General features: G+C 34.2%; 1 protein-coding gene across 13 annotated transcripts in view; it reads right to left on the bottom strand.

Annotated features, from left to right (window-relative positions):
* Positions 1-7,710: 7,710 nt before the first annotated feature.
* PCLO (piccolo presynaptic cytomatrix protein) overlaps positions 7,711-19,298 on the bottom strand; it is a 397,307-nt gene continuing 385,719 nt past the window's right edge. For all 13 annotated transcript variants that reach the window (XM_084977292.1, XM_084977293.1, XM_084977296.1 and 10 more), the window contains 3 exons: positions 15,135-15,269; positions 14,588-14,733; positions 7,711-12,431 (listed from right to left, as the gene is read on the bottom strand). In XM_084977292.1, coding sequence (XP_084833418.1) covers positions 12,291-12,431; positions 14,588-14,733; positions 15,135-15,269 — 422 coding nt within the window. In that variant the 3' untranslated portion in view covers positions 7,711-12,290. The remainder of the gene's footprint in view (positions 12,432-14,587; positions 14,734-15,134; positions 15,270-19,298) is intronic.

The raw sequence follows: 19,298 nt of genomic DNA, 5'->3' as shown, positions 1-19,298 counted from the left end.
CCATGGGAACTCTTCTTTGATTACTACGTACCTTCTGGAGATGAGGTTGCATATTTTCCATCTTTAAGATTTCATTTACAATTTTAATTTGCCTTTGGTTGGTTAACAATAACTCACTTTCAGGGTTATTTTCACTTCCAGTTCTAAACTTCAGATTATTTCTGGGGCACTAGCTAATCAGCATTTCACACTGAATTTCTTGATACCTTTTTTTTTTCTTTCTCAGATTACTCATCAATGCAAGTATTCTTATCACTGAGGTGGTGATTTTGAGATTATTAGGTGAGAAAAATTTTATCTGAGAATAATTTTCTCCTCCTCTCTATATTTCACTAATTCAACACTTTTATTGTGAAATAATTTTATTATGTAATATGTATTTTATTTAAGAATGATCACTTTATATTATATTCATTGACAAAAATATTTAATTACAAGAAATGTTCTATTAGAATTTGTAAGAAAAAAAATCCATCTGTCTAAGATTTGACTGAAGACTAGAATCAGAAAGGCAAACTTCCATAAGGCCAGGAAAGTTTTGGAGATTTTTCCCCTCTCCTATTCTCTAAAATACAGAAGATTTTACAGTCTTTTACTGTTACACCAACATCATTCTGGCCTCCAAGTCCTTACTCACCTTCTTTCTTTCCAAACCACAGTTTCTGATAAGTGATCCCCTCACTTCTAACCCTCCTCCTTATAAAGTCTAAGAGGGACATAGGGAGTTCCCTCATGGCTCAGCAGGTTAAGGATCTGGTGTTGTCACTGTTGTGTCTTGGGTCCCTGCGGCAGTGCGGGCTCCATGTCTGGCCAGGAACTTCCACCTGCCGTGGGCATGGCCAAAAAAAAAAGGAAAAAAGAAAAAAGAAAAAGAAAAGAGGCATGTAGTTCTCTGTTCTCTTGGTGTTTCTCCTGACTTTTATTCTACCTGGTTTATGTCCTTTTACCTTCCAGATAAAAGTAAAATGTATGTGTGTGTTGGAGATGGAGGGTGAGTGAGAAGTAAGCAGGTGATCAAGAGGGCCTTAAATATTTCATTTAGCTTAGCCATACTTTAGCCAAGCTTCTTTCTGCCTCTAGGCCCCATGACCTCCCTTTCCTTAGAGCTTACTTTATTTTAAATCTTAACTTCTTAATATAATTTGGATATATCAAAAAACTACATATTTAATGGATAAGAGTCAATGAGTCTGCACATGTGGAAATGCGGAAACCATCATCACAATCAAGGTAATAAACATTTTCATCACTTCCAAAAGTTTCCTCATGTCCCCCCCCCCCCTTTTAGTGTTAAGTACATGTAACATGAGCTTTACATTTTGAAGTCCGCAATTCAGCATTGTCAACCCTAGGCACTCCATGCAACAGATCTCTAGAATTAATCATCTTGCTTAACTGAAACTTTATACCAATGGAAAACCAACTTGCTGTGCAAGTAGGGGAGCTCGACAAGAAACATTTGCAATGGTTCAACTGTGAGTGAGAATTAGAAAGCTAAAAGGATGAGGTTTTTTGAGGACTTGAATTTGAGAGAAAGAGTCAAAGAGAAGATGGTGTCAAGGACAGTGTCCAGTTTCTTGGTGTGCTTGGAAAGGAGGAAACACTGCAAACTTTCAAGAAGGGACCTGTTATGGTCAGATACAAATTTTAGATAGGCCACAGGTGGCAGTGTAGGGAATGCATTTGAAGGGGAAGAGGTAGCAAGGCCATATCAAAGGGGATAGGTTGGTGGGATGAACTGGGGGTTTGGGATTGGCATATGCAAACTGAGATATATGGACTGGTTGGCCAACGGGGACCTGCTGTATAGCACAGGAAACTCTACTCAATATTCTGTGATAACCTACATGGGAAAAGAATATGAAAGAGAATGGATGTGTGTACACATATAACTGAATCACTTTGTTGTGCAGCAGAAATTACCACACCCTTGTAAATCCACTACACTTCAGTATAACTTTATAAAATGGGGGGAAAAAAGAGGCTACTATGGAAATCCAAGTAAGAGTTCACAAGGTTTGAATGTAGCATATCTAAATTAAATATTCTAGGCAGCTATAATTCTTTTAGTCTGTAAGTATAACTACTATTAAAAGGAAGTAATCCAGTAGTGTAAAACTTTCTTTTAAATGTGTACAGCCAACTGCTGAATAGCATTGAGAACTATGTCTAGATACTCATGTTGCAACAGAAGAAAGGGTGGGGGAAAAACTGTAATTGCAATGTATATATGTAAGGATAACCTGACCCCCTTGCTGTACAGTGGGAAAATAAAATAAAAAAAAAATAAAAAAAAATAAATGTGTACAGCCAGTTTGAGTTGTCCCTTTTAAGGGAATATTGGAGCAATTCTAAAGCTCTAATCAATTGACAATTATAATTTCTGGGATTTCACAGATAGAACAGAAAATTAAATTCTCCAGCTCAATAGAATCAAGTTGGCCCTCGCATTATAAACTTTTTTCATTTGAAAGCAGAAATGTCATTTGAACTTCACGAAGTCAGCTTGAGCTTGGTAAGTTACTACACAATGAATGCAGGAAAATTGGTCAATTTTGCTAAAAATCAGATATTGTCTATGTTTCAGCTATCTTTTTTCAAACTTTTAGATGAAATTCTGTATATTCTGCAGAAAATGGCCATACCTCATTTTTTAAGATTCTTTGATGTATAGAGACTGAAATATGTCTAGAAATATATTATTTGTAAATCGTTCAATTGATAAATTGATAGAATGAGATACTGTCCTTCTGGAATCTGAACACTTATTTTATAGAAATATAATTATTACCAAAATCAGAATTTATGGCAGTTTATGCAATCTGATCTTGATACCTTATAAGCCTCTCTTTTCAGCTCTTCTTTATTGTTGTAAACTATGGTTGGGAAATACAGTTTCTTAGTATTTTTAAAATAAGCAAATGTGTTTCTACAACCCTTATTTACCGTATTCCCTTAGCCTTAACTCTTATTCTCTTGGTTCAGCTGGTAAATTCTAGTCCCCTTCCAAGACTGCACTCATAGTCCCCTATAATTTCCCTGATTTACGCAGGAAGAAGTAGTTACTCCATCCTTTTGTTTAGTTTCTTACATATTTCCCCCCCCCCCAGTCCGACTGTCTTTAACTTTCTTCCCCCCCAGTCTGACTGTCTTTAACTTTCCCTCCTTAACAAGGACACATTCTATGTTCTGGCAATTTAAAATCAACTTATCCTGAGACCTGAATTCCCTTGCACATCTACCTTTTTGTCTAATTCATCTAGTAAACCTAATCTAATTAAAATGTACTGTGTCTGTTCTCTGCTCTTAAAAATAAACCAAGTGGAAGCTGGGAAAATCTATATGACAAGGAATATAAATGCTATTACGTGTTGTCACTAAGCTCAAAAGGACCCTCACTGTGGCCCTTCCTGTCTACTTGCTTTCCCACTCATTTCCAGGACTTTTTTTTTTTTCTTTTTTCTTTTAAGGGCCACACCTGAGGCACATGGAAGTTCCCAGGCTAGGGATTGAATCGGAGCTGCAGCTGACGGCCTACACCCCAGCCACGGCAACACCAGATCTGAGCTGCATCTGTGACCTATACCACAGTTCACGGGAACACCGGGTACTTAACCCACTGAGTGGGGCCAGGGAACCTGTGGCCTCATGGATACTAGTCAGGTTTGTTACTATTCAGCCACAACAGGAACTCCTGAAGGACAATTTTAAACCCCCTTTACTCTTCAAATATCTAACTTCTATCAATTTCCTCTTCACTCTAAGCAGATGACCTCATAATTTATCTCACTGAGAAAAACAAAGCCATCAGAAGGAAACTCTCTTAACCTCTTCATATTAAAATTAGCATCTGTGTACTTCTGTTCTAATGATCTCCTTTTCTTTTCTTGTTTCATTAGGGTAGTAGTTTTAAACCTTGGCTAACATTGATAGCATCTAGGAAGTTTTCAAAAAAATACTGGGCTGGGCTCAAAAACCAGAGATGATGATTTAAATAGTCTGGGTTGTAGTTTGGGTATCTGTACTTTCGAAAGCTCTGCAGATGATTCGAATGTGGTTGTGTAGTCAGGGCTGGGAACCAACCCTTAGAGTTTTTTTTCTCCTCTTAAAGAGGTGTTGAACAAGTATTTAGATTCCTTCTTCTCATATCATAAACTAAAATCTATTTGTTCCTTCTCAATATGTAGGAGTGCAGAGAATCACTCTCAAATTTGTTTTTCGCATTATCTTTGCAATTCATTCAGTCCTCTCTCTCACCTTAAAAACCACACCAAACCAATCACTGAATAAACCCACAAACCAAACAACCAACAAAAACTTTAGATTTCTCCGTCCTACCTGTGATGATCAGTTTTATGTATCAGCTTGGCTAGGCTGTGGCACCCAGGTACTCGAACATGACTTGAGGCTTGTTGTGAAGACATTTTCTAGAGGGAACACTTCTAAACAGCTGACTTTAAGTAAGGATATTATCCTCAATAATCTGGGTGGGTGTGGCTGATCTCATCAGCCAAAAGTCCTAAACACCTTTTAAAACCTTAGGTTCCATAGTGAAGAAATTCCACCAGTGAACTGCACTGTTAGCCTCTGTTAGAGAGGACATATTTATGTGCATATTATGTCTCACTGTAGTTTAAACTGGAATTACCCTGAGAACAATGAGGTTGAGTATCTATTTATATTTATCAGGCATTTGGATTTCCTCTCATCTCTTAAAAGAATTTTGCCTGCATTTGCAATGTGGTGAAATGGATTAAGGAACCGGCATTGCAGCAGCTGTGGCATAGGTGGCAGATGCAGCTCAGATTCCTCCCTGGCTCAAGAACTTTCATTTGGCATAGATGCAGCCAAAAAAGAAAAAGAAAAAAAAAAAAAGAAAGATTTTTTTCTGTATTTTTATTATATTGCTTTTCTTTTCCTTTTGATGTGTGTTATTTACGAACTTTTGATGATAGTCTTTTTTATGTATCAAATATATCTTCTTATTCCTTGCATTTCTTGTCAATTCCTTTATGGTATCTGAAGAACAGAGCTTTTTTTTTTTTTTTTTTTTTTTTACTAGTTGGATTTATCAAATTTCCTTTTTGGTTAGTATGTCTTGTTTAAGAAATTTTTTCTTCCCTCAAGTTCATGAAGTTATTTTCCTATATCATCCTTTAGATGTTTCATAAATTTGTCCTTCACATTTAGGTCTTTATATTTTATGGAATTCATCTTTGCAAATTGTGAGAGATAGCTCCATGACTTTTTTCAAGTGGCTACCTGATTGATCCATGCTTAGAAAATTCACACTTTTTGACAGATCAGCTTTATTTTCTCTGTTAGGTATAAAGTGTCCATTCCCGTGTGAGTCTGCTGGTCTCACTATTGTGTTGCATTGTTCACTTCATCTATCCTGCTCTTTTAACTTCTGTACATTTGTAATACATCTTCATATCTGTTAGAAATTATTCTTATATCTTGTTCTTTCTTTTCAAATATGCTTTTTCTTTGCCATTTGCATTTCAACATAAATTTTATAATCAGCTTACCAAATCACACACATTTAAAATTTTAATGCATTGAATCATTGGACTTGTGATTTGAGAAGTATTGAATATCACTACAATATTCAATTAAATACAACAAACATTGTACTTAGTTTTATTTAATATCTCAATACATTTTTACTTTCTTTGTGTAGGTCTTGAACATCTTTGTCAGTTTACTTCTAGGCATTTGATACTTTTGATGCTGGTAAAAATTATGTCTTGAAAAATTTGTTTTTTAACTATTTCTGGTTCACCCAAGAGAAGGAATTTATTTCTGTGTAGTTTTTTTACTTAGTAAATGACAAATTTTTGATTGTTTTGGATTCCCTACACATAAAGACATATATCCTACAAATAATTAGTTTTTTCCTCTCTTTCTACTTTTTATTCCTTTATTTTGTTTTATTTTATTTTATTTCTCTTGCCTTGACACATGGCTAGACACTCTAGTAAAGGTATTGAATAGAATGGTTGTAATTCTTTTACCAGCAAGGTTTTTTTGATAGATAACATTCATTATATTTAAAAAGTACACTTCCATTCCAAGTGTGCTATAAAGTTTTTGTTAGAAATAGATGTTGGGGAGTTCCCTGCATGGCTCAGCAGTTAACCAACCTGACTACTATCCGTGAAGATGAGGGTTCGATCCCTGGACTTGTTCAGTGGGTTAAGGATCCAGCGTTGCCTTGAGCGGTGGTTTTTGGATCCCACATTGCTGTGTCTGGGGTATAGGGCGGCAGCTGTAGCTTTGATTCAACCCCTAGCCTGAGAACTTCATATGCCACAGGTGCAGCCTTAAAAAGAAAAGAAAAAAAAAAGTAAGTGTTGGCTTTTTACCAAATGTTTTCCACCATCTTATGATTTTTATAATTTAATATATTAATGCAATAGATTTCATGAATTCACTTTCCAATATTGAAATAATCTTATGTAACTATGATAATGCAACATGGTTATGAGTCTACCACATTTATACATTGTTAGATTGCATTTGTGAAGTTCTGGCTTTTGATATTGGTGCCTATGTTAACTTCTCATACCTGATAATGGTAACTTGATCTTACTTCTCTTTTGATTGCCACATCTTGTTAATATTACTGATCTTGTCAAAGAATCAGATTGATGAGTATCATTTTTTTACTAAATAATTAATGGACACATTCCTTAATTTTTACAAGCAATGAAACAACATATTACATACAATTTAAAAATAAATAACATTTCAAAAATAATTTTTTATTTGGAGAGGGTTGAACAGAGAGAAAAAAATGTCAACATTTTTCAATAATCATTCTATTGTTACTTTTAATAGAGAACTATTTTGGCTCAATTTCCTACAAAATCTTTATACTGTAGATGTGAGGCATATTCAGCTCTTAAGTGCTAGATAATAAATAGTCAAAAACCCATTAATCATTTATCTAATTATAACCTTTTAGATCTGGAATTATTTTCATAAAGTGTCCCAGGAATGTTTTTAAAATTTTACCATAGAGAGTTCCCTGGTGGCACAGTGGATTAAGGATCTGGCATTGTCACTTCAGTGACTCAGGTTGCTGCTGTGGTGCAGGTTCAATCCCTGGCCCCAGAAATTCCACATGCTGCTCTGGGTGTATGGAAAAAACAGTTTACCATAAACATATTAGATATTACCCTTAATCTTAGCAAAATGTTAAGAAAGGATAGCATATTAAAGTTGATCAATCAGCATCAATGCATTCCTAAATTTAATTATTTTATAGAGATAAATAAGAAGAAAAATAAAAGCAAAAATTCAAGTTAAGTAGATTTCCTATACTGTTTTAAGGTTAAAGAAATGATGTATTATATCCTTGCCATAAAAAGTTATCAAATAAAATAAGATATACGTAAAGCCACTCAAAGAGGTACCCACTGGCCAAAAAAAGGTAAATTAGAAGATTAATAAGAGAAAAACTTGAATGAATTAAAACATATAAAATGTGTTAAAATTCAACATTTTGATCTGGATGGTAGTTATAAGAGTGTCTGACACAATAATTTTTTTCAGCTATGCATTTGTTTAATTCTGTTTTCTGTATCCATGTTGTTTTTTAAACTTTGTGAGTGAATGTATTCATGACATAATTTTCAGAGAAAATGTTTCAGAAAGTTCTATTTCTAGGTTAAGTACCAAGTTGATAGACACAAAAAGTCAAAGTTTGACATTTTCAATATTTATTAGTAAGGCTGAGGCCACAGCCTTTATACAGCACAATTTGCATAAGTTATTGAGATACATATTGTATACAATCACAAAACCAAGACATTTTTACATGGAGTAAAACTCGAGACAGGTTTACAAGCATTTTTTAAATACAATTTTGATGTATACAACCTTTAGCCCAACAATTTGTATTTGTTCATTAGATTTTTCCATATAGATTTGGGTAGAACAGGAAAAAAAAAGAACACATTAGCAAATCACCAACACAGCATGCAACATATAGTTAGAAACAAGACATATTTCCAAGTACTCTATCTTTTCATTTTGAAATCAATTTTATTAGGTTTTTATTTTTTCAAAGAAATGTATTTCCTTTAATATCAGATGTGTTTTTGTAGGATATCAACACACATTAATTGGTAGTGGGAGCACCTGAGCACATCACCAACAAATATACAGACACAGTCAAACAAGAATCATATTCACATGCTGAATGCCACAGGAAATTAATATTTCAACTTTGTCTAGGTTACCAAATGTATAGTTATGTACAGGGTAACGAATTAAGAAAATGCTCTCAGCCTACCTATCAGATAAGGAATCATTTGGTTAAATGGTTTTGATTTAAAGGGTATCTTTAATAATAACGACATGGAACATAGAGAACACATCAATGTGTCGTAGTCAATGAGAATATCCGTTTCACTCATTCATTCTTGTATTACATCAAAGGCAAGTTATTATTAAAGAGACAGCTCATAATTATTCACTGAGCTTTCTTTTACTTCCATTTCAGTCTCAAAAAGAGGGAAAGTCACTCTGTCACACAAAGAGTTATAAACACATATATAGCTGTAGTCGGCTGCTTTTGGAATATTAGACATTGTAGCAATGAAAATAAGTTTTTAAAAATATTGTTAGTTATGATTTAAATAAAGTAAAAAAATACTATAAACATCTTTATGATATCTTAATGAAATGAAACATTGATCAAATAATTTCTAATAAATTGGGCACAATATAATAAGTATATTATTTCATTTTACTTCACATTACCACCAACCTATTTCACTACTTCTATCACCACGATCATCACAACCGTTCCTATAATAAGAATCAGTATCAGCTGGTTACCAGCTATAATAGTCCCACAGTATGACTATTTTAATGTGTGTGAGTCACAAAATTAAATCCACTGATATGCTGAAAATACGTATTTATTAGTGTGATTAATTACAGTATGGGCAACATTAAGGAGCAAAAAAAAAATCACTCCCCTTAGTCTTAGATACTCTTAAACTGAAATCATAAATAAAGAGTTCAGAGTCACCAAAATCTCCTTAACCTTATGTAAAAACAGGGAAACACCAACTTCTTTCTCCTAGTGTTATCTATGTATCTATTATCTACAGACATAGATAATCTGTAATGACCATTCTAGAGATCCCTGTCTTTTGCAAAAATTCAGTCTGTGCTTTTGCTTCTATACTGAAATTTTCTTGAGGACAGAAATTTAAACCAGGAAACAACTCCACTGTCCGATGACTCAGTAAAATTGTGGGAAAAATTAAGATGCTTTTCAAGGTATAAGTGCTGTAATTGGACTAATCACGTGTTATTGAGAGATTACAAACTTTATCTCTATTAGAATAAAAAAAAGCTAATTTCGATTAAATAAGTAAAATAAAAAGTGGAAAATCATGTGCTGTGATATATACAAAAAAGTAAAAAATACCAAGAGCCCTATTTGCAATTAAAAAAAAAATAGTTTTGTTGTAAGAAGGGTAATCAACATCAGTCAGAAGAAATGCATTCTGATAAGGATCAGTGTTGCATAGAATAATTCCAGTACAACCTAGGTGTTTGGTCAGCTGCACACTTGACACACTTGGCAGGATCTTATGCTCTCTGAAAGGGGATGCTGGTGCACAAGAAGAAGCCCTGTCATTAACTCTCTTGACTAGCCTGGCCCCATCACCAGTTCTAGGAATAGAGAGGCACCTATAATGGAAAGAGGCCTACTCTCTCAGGTCAAATAGCTACCAAGGTATGATCTTTGTGTTGGTGGCACCTCCTTTTGTGTATTCTAAAAGAAATTGCGACTGGAATGAAGTCAGCTAACTGGTCACAAACCTCTCATGTACACCTCCGGATGTAAGTGGCTGCCTAAGAGGAACCATGGTGAGCCAGAGTCTCCTTTTAAGCACAAACAGCAGAGCTTGTTTATGTCAGAAGAAGTTCTTCCTGAACCCTCTTCTTCCCCAATTAAGAGTGATGATTAAAAGCTTCCTAAAGTGCTAAATTCTGCTGGAAATATCTATGGCAACCATCAGCAGATCTGGTTGTCTCTAAAAATAAAATCCTAGCAATATTAAATACGTAGTGATCCCTTCACCACATGCTCATTTAACAGCAATATCAATGATAAATGATGCTACGTCGTTGGGGAGAGAGGATTCAAAAATAGAGGGAAGAAAAGTATCTGCTACCTTTCTTAGAGCAGAAAGGAGGGTGTTTGTATTCCTTTATGAATATAATAAAGATATAGAACCTGGGATTTATTAGAAATTATTTTTAATGTCTTAGATTTGATAAATTCCTCTCAGATTTAAAGTAGGTTTTGCTTTAAAAATGAGAAAATTCAATATCTGACCAATATGTTTGGATAATTTCCTCAATCCTATGAAAACCTAACCTTTGAATAAAGAAGGAGCTTTTAAACTCAGAATCCTCTGAGAAGCAATTTATTTAATTTATTTTCGGTAGGATATAGGAATAGGCTAAGATTGGGATAATTTATTTAATTTATGATAACCCAATTTGGAAGTAATTTTCATTGAATTTTTTTAGCTTTTTCAGGTTAAATGAATGTTTATATATTAAAGAAAAAAAATAGTTCGGAGCTAATATACTTCTTTTATCCATGTTGGGGCTTGCCATTTGTTGGGAAGAGGCTGTTTCACATATAAAATTTAGGAACTTAAAAACTGCGTAATACTTATTCCAAACACGTATAAAACTACATTTGGAAATGTGCTTTCAAAGTCTCTCACAGATCACTGAGTTTGATCATTCTAACATCCCACTAGGAAGGCTAGAAATATGTAAGTATTTTTTCCTACAAATAAGAAAACTGAGGGAATTTGAGTTTAAGTGACATGTGCAAGGTGACATAGTTAGTCATTGGCAGAACCAAGACTGGAAGCCAGGCTTTTATTCCCAGCTGAATGCATCTACCTGTAATTCCATGTTACTTCCTTTGTTTATGTTGTTGGTTGAGGGGGAAGAGGATGCTTCATTTTCATGACTCAGGCATTGGTCCTTTTATTCTATATTATCAAAACAGCTCAAAGTATATTTTTGCCTCAATATATTGTTGACTGTCACATATTTTCCCAACATTGATGAATCTGATCACTGTGATATTGTCACTAAAGTAGGAAAATAGAACTTGAATTTGGAGTCAGGGTTTTCATCTTATGATCAGTTACTATATTAAAGAAAAAAAATTGTAGAAGAGCAGGAAACAATAACAATTTAATTAATCAATGTCATAGATTAATATGATTTGTTTGCCAGAGGAAGAACTTTCCCTCTGGCAATATATCGTTCAAGAGAAAGAAAATAATGCGGAATAATACATTTATTCGCAATTCCACAAAGCACAAGTTATCATGCTTCCTAGAACATACCAATTTAACCTATGTCCTTTGGTATGTAGATTGAAAATGTCTTGGCTTAAGGGTAAATTATGGAGATTTTGAGGTTTTCAACCAAGATTCCAATATTTTGTGGGGCAATAATCTTTTTTTATTAGCCAGTCATGGCTTGATTTCTAGAGAAATGTAATTCCACTTCTACTTTGTATTATCTTCACTATACATTATTTCGAATTATACAAATGTGCTTTTACAACATGAATTCCAAAATTGGTGTTGTTCACCCTTAGAACATTTAGACATAGAGAAAACCTGTACAATAGGGTCTAAATGCTATAATTTCTGCATCTCTGGTTCCCTTTTCCCTATAAACACAACCTCCTTACTTCTAGCCTTAGCAATGTATTGTAATTGGATCCTATATCAGAATCTCAAAAAAGTTAGTTGTCTGAGAAGATAAGATGAAGAAGAGACACTTTTGTACTTTGGAAAACAGACCTGTTACATCAGTTCTTTCCTTTCGGCCAAGAACTTCTGCATAAAGGATTACTTTTGTCTGCACGAGAAACCATATTAATCTTTGAACCTCGGCCTTTGGTTGGCTATAGCTCAACTCTACCCAAAAATGTTTGCATTAGGTAATCACGATTTCTCTGTCTGTTTTTCTTAACAGCCACAAGAAATCCAAGGTTTCAGAACTCCTTTTTCATTTTGCCTACAATATATGAACTTTTTCATTTGAATTGTTCTGTGTTCCACAACAATACATTTACAAGGCTTTGAGTATTGTTTTTGCTTTTTGTTCCCCCTCTCATGGTTACCCATGAAAACATAGCTTAGAACAACAGTATCCAAGTACAGTCTTGATTTCAGATTATTTAAAGCACTTTCTATACCCTGAGTAGATACATTTCTTCAATGGGTTTGAGTAGGACTGACCAAAAGTTTGTGCCAGTTGACTATTCTTTTTCTGAGATCCACTTTGTCAAGCCAGATACAGGCTTCGCCAATCAAGGTCTTTTTCATAAACTTCCCTCCATTGGAAAAAAGTAAAATCTAGAAAAAATAGCCAAAATTATATACATGTATATATTCATGTGTGTGTGTGCATGTGTGTGTGTTTCAAACTCTTTTTATGGACATTTGCTCATCAAAGAAATAACACAAACAAGAAAGGGTAAGAGTGAGAGGAAGTAGCAGGCATACTCCTAAGAACTAAGAACTAAGATATCCTCAACAGGTTTGCATAATATTAATTAATTCACATCAACATTTCCCAAAGGCAAAGACAGGAGAATTCTAGATAAGACATGTATACCCAGCTAATTCTAAGTAGATTTATACTTAAACTGATGGAAAGTTTCACAAAGAACTTTGCTATGTATGTGTCTTACTGATTTATGAAATATTAACTCAAATACAGAATTGGGTAATGAGTAAATAAGAGTTTACAAGGCAGATAGAACATAACAGTGATTTTAAATAGCATTTAACCTACTGGTGATTTTACTACTGTATGCACTTCCAACGTTTGGTTTCTTGTTATATGTAGAACTTACATTAGTTGAAATTTCATTGGATTTGACTCAAGCAATGTTTTTCTTTTAGGAATTAGTTGAGAGAAAGGTAGAGAATATGAGGTGGGGCTTCTATTAATCCTTGGAAATTTTTCTCTCTTTCTTTTCAGAATCTCCTTCAAATAATTCGTCTTTGTTCCTGGCTAAAATTTACTTTTATTTTTCTCACTTCAAAATCTAACTAATCTCTTCTAGCCTCATGTTTTGGTATTTCAAATTGTATATTTAATTTTGATCCTGCCTTCTTATCAAATTGATCACATTTCGGACAAAGTTGTAATCCCTCTCTCTCTCCATCCCTACTCAATCTCTGTTTTCTGACACACTTGTTCACACAGACTTCACAGCACCCTGTAATTTTTTTATTGCCTTCAACTCTAATGTCAGTTAATCCTCTCAATGCTGTTTCTGATTTGCAGTATCTCTTATATTGGTTTCTAGTCCAGGCCTTTATTCAAGTGCCAGTTCCATAGTCTTCTCTTTCCACATTTTTTCATCTCTTCTCTCCCTCCTCATTTTTCCTCTCTCATTTCCTGTCTCTATATTTACTATGAGAGATAGATATGTTATGAGAGATAGATATACTATGTACAAGCTTTGTGCTAGGTTGCAGAACAAAAAGCAATGAAAATAAAGCCTTGCCCTAGAGAAGCTGAAAGTGCGGGAAGCAGGAACAAGTAAAGATATAAACTGTTGTATAAGACTGGGATTAATGGCCTAATAGGATAAGCAAAACATAATGGGAATAAGGTGTGATGAATTACACCCACGGTCATCGTAAAGAGCTGAGTTTAATTGAAAGATGTGGATATTGTGATAGATGAAGAGAGGAGAAGAGAGTATTGAAGGGAAGGAAAATATGAACAAAGAATCAGAGGTTTAAACTGATTTGAAGATTCTGGTGTGGCTGGAGTAAAGAGTAAGTGGAAAAGTATACAGAGAGATGTGAGTAAATCAATACAATTCAAACTTACCTTCGGGGACTCTGAATGGGTTGGAATAATGGTGAATGATTAGAGGGTTTCACTATAACACCTCACCAGTATTTTGAAAAGAAACTCCTGATGACAGTGTGATAAAATGAATTAAAAGGTTAAGAGGCATTCCTGTTGTGGCTCGGCAGTAAAGAATCCTACTAGTATTCATGAGGATGCAGGTTCAATCCCTGTCCTCACTCAGTGAAGAATCCCATATTGCTGTGGCTGTGTAGGTTAGCAACTGCAGATCTGATTAGACCCCTAGCCTGGGAACTTCCACATGCCATGGGTGTGGGCCTAAAAAGAAAAAAGAAAAGAAGAAAATAAAAGGGTAAGATATTGACGGCAAGGAGGCCAGGTATACCACTGAAATGACTGCATCACAAAGATGAGGACCCAAAGAGGAGTATTAGCACTGAGTATGGAAAAAAAAAATCCATGTAAAAGAAAATAAGCAGGCAGAATAGAGGGGACTCAGTAGCCACTTGGATGGGGTGAGTGGGCTGTGGAATTTTAACAGGTCCCTGGGAAGATATCTTTTCAAAATTAACTTGTGAAATGTCACAGAGTATATGATTGGAATGTAAATACTGAGTAACTAAATGGGAAATAAATACAGTATAAACGAAAATTTTAAAATAGGAACTGTATGAGCTACCTGAAGAGAGTGTCCAGCAGGACTTAGGCTGAATCTGAAAGTTTCATTGAATGAAGGCTCTCGATCATGTCTACATACTCTTGTTTTTTTCTTGATCACCTTTTTTTGGGTAGAGATGTTCATCACATATATTTTCACATATAAATCTGAAAGTAAGAATTCAGCTTGTTCAGTGTTGATTAATAATACAATTTTCTCTTGAAAGAATTAGATGTAGAGCCCTCTTCTACCTTTTATAATAAGCCAGGAGACCATGAACAATTCATTTCAGACAACATTGACTAATTAAAATACACATCAATTTTCTTAGCAAGTTAAATATTTTCTTGTTTATAACAAATACATTGCTCTACGTGTGTGTTGAAAAATCTAATTTTTAACTAGTAAAATATCAACTTGTCCTATATAAATTCATTATTTCATATTTTTTCAGATATATATTTAGTATTCAGTTCCAGATTTAGCTAGCATTCTCTAGAATATTTAGAACACACTCCTAAGGAGTTCCTAGATATATTATATTTGTAATTATCATAAAATTAGATACCTGGCAGGTGGTCAGGAGATTTAAATTTATAGGTGATATTTCTGCATTGGAGTATTTCAACTATTAGTTGTTCACCATCTGTCTTCATTTCTTTCTTCAATGCAATCTTGATTTCTCCCATTACCTGAGTTTTAACTGGAACAATATAATAAAAAGTTAAGGAATATGTACTGCCACTTTTAAGTGGTTAATTACATAATTAATTCATGAATTCAATTATTGTTTATCAAGTGTTAAAAATCTTATTGCATCCTGAAGATACACAAGTGAATAAAATACAGTCCAACTCATTAAGGAGTGAAAGGTCTCATGGGGAGATCAATAAATTATATACTTACAATGAGATATGTGAAATACAATGATAAGATAGTAACAATAGAGGTATGGAGGAAATGCAAATAGATAAGCATTACTCAACTGTAGATTTTTAGGCCAAAAGAGGTAAGAGATGAGAGATTATAGGAGACTATAGGAAGACAGTCATACATTAAAATAATAGAATTTTAATATATAGGAAATACTAAGTCAAGGGAGATATAAGAAGTTGTTTGCCAACAACTGGTCATTGCCCACTAGGCTTGCTTGAAAACACTTGTGAACACAACTAAATGTCCTCATATATATATCTACTTCTATTCTATTTTCTTTGTAAAAGAGGTAGCCAATAAGAATACAGAGCAATAAAATTGCACAAGGGAAAATATGAGTGATTTAAATGAATTCCATGTATTTTTTCCTAGTGTTTATCTTGGATCTTTATGTTACTGAAGAAGCTATTGATACCAGATCAAATTCTCTACTGATTTACTCTTTTCTCTATTGAGAAAAGATATTTTTTCATTCACCAAAAATTATTTAATTTCACATCCGACTCTGATAAGCACTCTATTAGGAATAATGGATACAATGTTAAGTGTATGCATACCTATTGGTTTTATGGGTTTTCTGTTTATGGAGAAGAAATACATCAATGAAATAGTTTCATCACTAAATGTATAATTAGAAAGAGAGTAAAGATTCTGGAGTATAAGAGCGTGGTTACAAGAAAGCCTAGGAAAGGGCTGCTTGAGCTGAAACCAGAAGGATAAAAAAAACTAACTTGGTGAAATAAATGGAGAAGAACATTCTCAAGAAAGGGAAAAGCGTGTTCACAAAAAAGACTGAGGAACTAAATAAATATCTATGTGATTATAACATACTGCTAATTGGCACAAGGTTAAAAAATTGTCTTTTGCCTTTAGAACAATGGGAATCTATTGGAGGTCTTTAACATGGATATAGATAATTTGTTCTCAAATGTTTTGGTCTCAAGATTTCTTTATATTCTTAAAAAAATGTTGGCCCTCAAAGAACATTACGCTTATCAATATTAGTGATTTAAATTTTCTAATTGAAAAGTAAAATTAGATATTTAAAATACTTATTGATTGATTCAGTTAAAAAGTTAATAATATACCTATAAGTATTTTAATAAAAAATAACCATATTTTCCAAAACAAAAAAAATAGTGGGGATGCTACTTGATATTTTTTCAAATTTCATGAAAGCTTGGCTTCATGGACGACACCTGGATTCTCATACTGTTTCTGCATTAAATCCAGTTCAAGATGTTTAGTTGAAATGTATGAGAGTCTCACACAGATGTATATAGGTAGAAAATAAAGGAGAATTTTATTATCCTTTTCAGATAGTTTTAGACAGTCTTTGATACTACATTAAAACTTGTGGGAGATTTTTGTTTTTGTTTTTGTTTTTTAGGGCTGCACCTGCAGCATATGAAAGTTGCTATGCTAGAGGTTGAATCAGAGCTGTAGCTGCTGGCCTACACCCAGCCACAGCAATGCAGGATCTCAGCCACATCTGCGACCTACACTGCAGCTCTCGACAATGCCTGATCTTTAACCCACTGAGTGGGCCAGGGACTGTACCCACATCCTTGTGGATACGAGTCAGGTTCTCAGCCCTCTTAGCCACAATGGGAACTCTGAGAAAAGTGGGAGTTTCTTTAAGATTAGTGGAAATGGAGAATCTGAAACCATATCAGTGAACTTTTTGTAGTTACTTTAAAATAAAATAGTCCATCTTGCACCTTGAATGGACCATTTAATTCTAGCTGAAATGGTAGTATCATATATTGTTTATTTTAGAAAATACTGGTTTACTGAGTTTTATAGGTCTTCGAAATGTTGACACAATTCATGCATCTTATATGCACATTCATATTTATCACTACTATCAAAAAAGTCTAAATATTAAAATGCTGTCCAACTCAGGGATACACGTTTTCTAAAATTTTATTTTTACTTGGAAGCTGAATTTTATCACTGACAACAACTGTCTATTGTTTTCTTAAAGTGACAAGCTCACTTTAATTTTTGAGAAAATAGCTGAATATATTAACCCACTGTGTCCATGGGTTCTGCATCCATGGAGTCAACCAATCAAGGATCAAACATATTTAAGAAACTTTTTTTCCAGACAATTCCAAAAAGCAAAACTTGAATTTGCCACATGCAGGCATGTATTTATAGCATTAACATTGTATTGGGTATTATAAGTAATGTAGAGGTGATTTAAAGTACATGGGAGGATGTGCATAGGTTGTATGTAAATAATACATCATTTTAAATAAGGGATTTTAGTATAAGCAGATTTTAGTATTTATGGAGGAGGTAGGAAGATCTTGGCACCAATTTCCCATGGACACCAAGGGATAACTCTACCCAAGTCTTAATAAGAGAGTTCGTTTATCAGTTATCTATCAAGTAAAAATAATATCTCTTGTAAAAAAAGGCTAGCTCAGTTTGCAACTCAAAAAAATTGCACAAGTAAGTCCTCAAGTCAACCTTCATACTTTGGTATGACAGAAGTGCTTAATGTGCGTCCTCCCACATAAAAACTAGAAAGATATGTACTTAAGGCTCTAGGTTTAAAAGAAGAATTTTAACTTTTTTTTTCCTTTGTCTTTTTGGGGCCACACTCATGACAAAAGGAGGTTCCCAGGCTAGGGGTCATATCAGAGCTATATCTGATGGCCTACATAACAGCCACAGCAACTCAGGATCCGAGCTGTGTCTGTGACCTACACCACAGCTCACGGCAATGCTAAATCCTTAACCCACTGAGTGAGGCCTGGGATTGAACCTGTGTCCTCATGGATACTATGGTCAGGTTTGTTAATCACTGAGCCACGATGGGAACTCCAACAAAATTTTTTCAAAATACAATTGATTTAAACTTCCAACTCCAAAAGCTAGAAGAACAACAAAGCAGTAAAAAAAAGTACCAAGAATAAATAACAAAGATACACACTAAAATTGATGAGCAAAAAAGAATTAGATAAAATCAATAAATCAAAATTCTGATACTTAAAATAACGTCAAAAAATAGAAAAGTCAGTAATGAATTCAGTCAATGACATGTGTCCTTAATATTATTATTTAGAAATGGCATGTGGCCTTTTAACTATGACACTACTCTCGAAGATTTGGTATAAACATTTCAGTACATGAATATACTCTAATACTAATCAGCTCATATTCTGCTTACGTATTCTTGACAGAAACTACAAATATGATCTAACATATTTCTTTGGACTTGTGAGTGCTCATCCAGTTTTAGTTACTGAATCATTTTAAATAAGTATAAACCAGCCCATTCAAATCAATGTATTATTTTAAAGAATTTGACAGCAAGAACTTGACAGCGAAGATTCCTCACTATAAAAATGAGAAAACAGGACAGATCTTAGAACCTCCTTTAATACCTAGAGAAACTAGGGAAAAAAGTAAAATTTAAGAAAGCCAGTAGTAACCAACCAAATAGTCTCCTGAGAGTAATTTATAGGAATGGGAGGCAGATTCTGGGAGGGCTCATCTTAGGAGCATTTTCAACCACACACACATTACAAAATCTTGCCAAGAAAGGAAAAGAAAGATGAGTTGCCAAAGTCCTGAGAATAATCACCAAATGCTCATCACAGAGAAGTGGATGATCAACAATGGTAGGCAGCTCCAGGAACTCAAACTAAACCCTCGAGGATGGCAGCTTTGACTCAGTACTAGGAAGATCTGAGGGTTTCCAGTGAGAACAGGAAAATCAAACCAGTGATTCCCATTTCCTGGAGCTCCAAGGTGGGAGGTGTCAAGATCCAAAGCCGAGAGA

The sequence above is a fragment of the Sus scrofa genome, chromosome 9, assembly GCF_054392235.1.
Source record: "Sus scrofa isolate SSC_HxYL_T2T_F1_AM1 chromosome 9, Sscrofa_HxYL_maternal_Yorkshire_Landrace_v2.0, whole genome shotgun sequence".
Classification (NCBI taxonomy): Eukaryota; Metazoa; Chordata; class Mammalia; order Artiodactyla; family Suidae; genus Sus; species Sus scrofa.
Note: the sequence above shows the minus strand (reverse complement) of the source record. Positions and strands in the feature narration are given on the sequence as shown.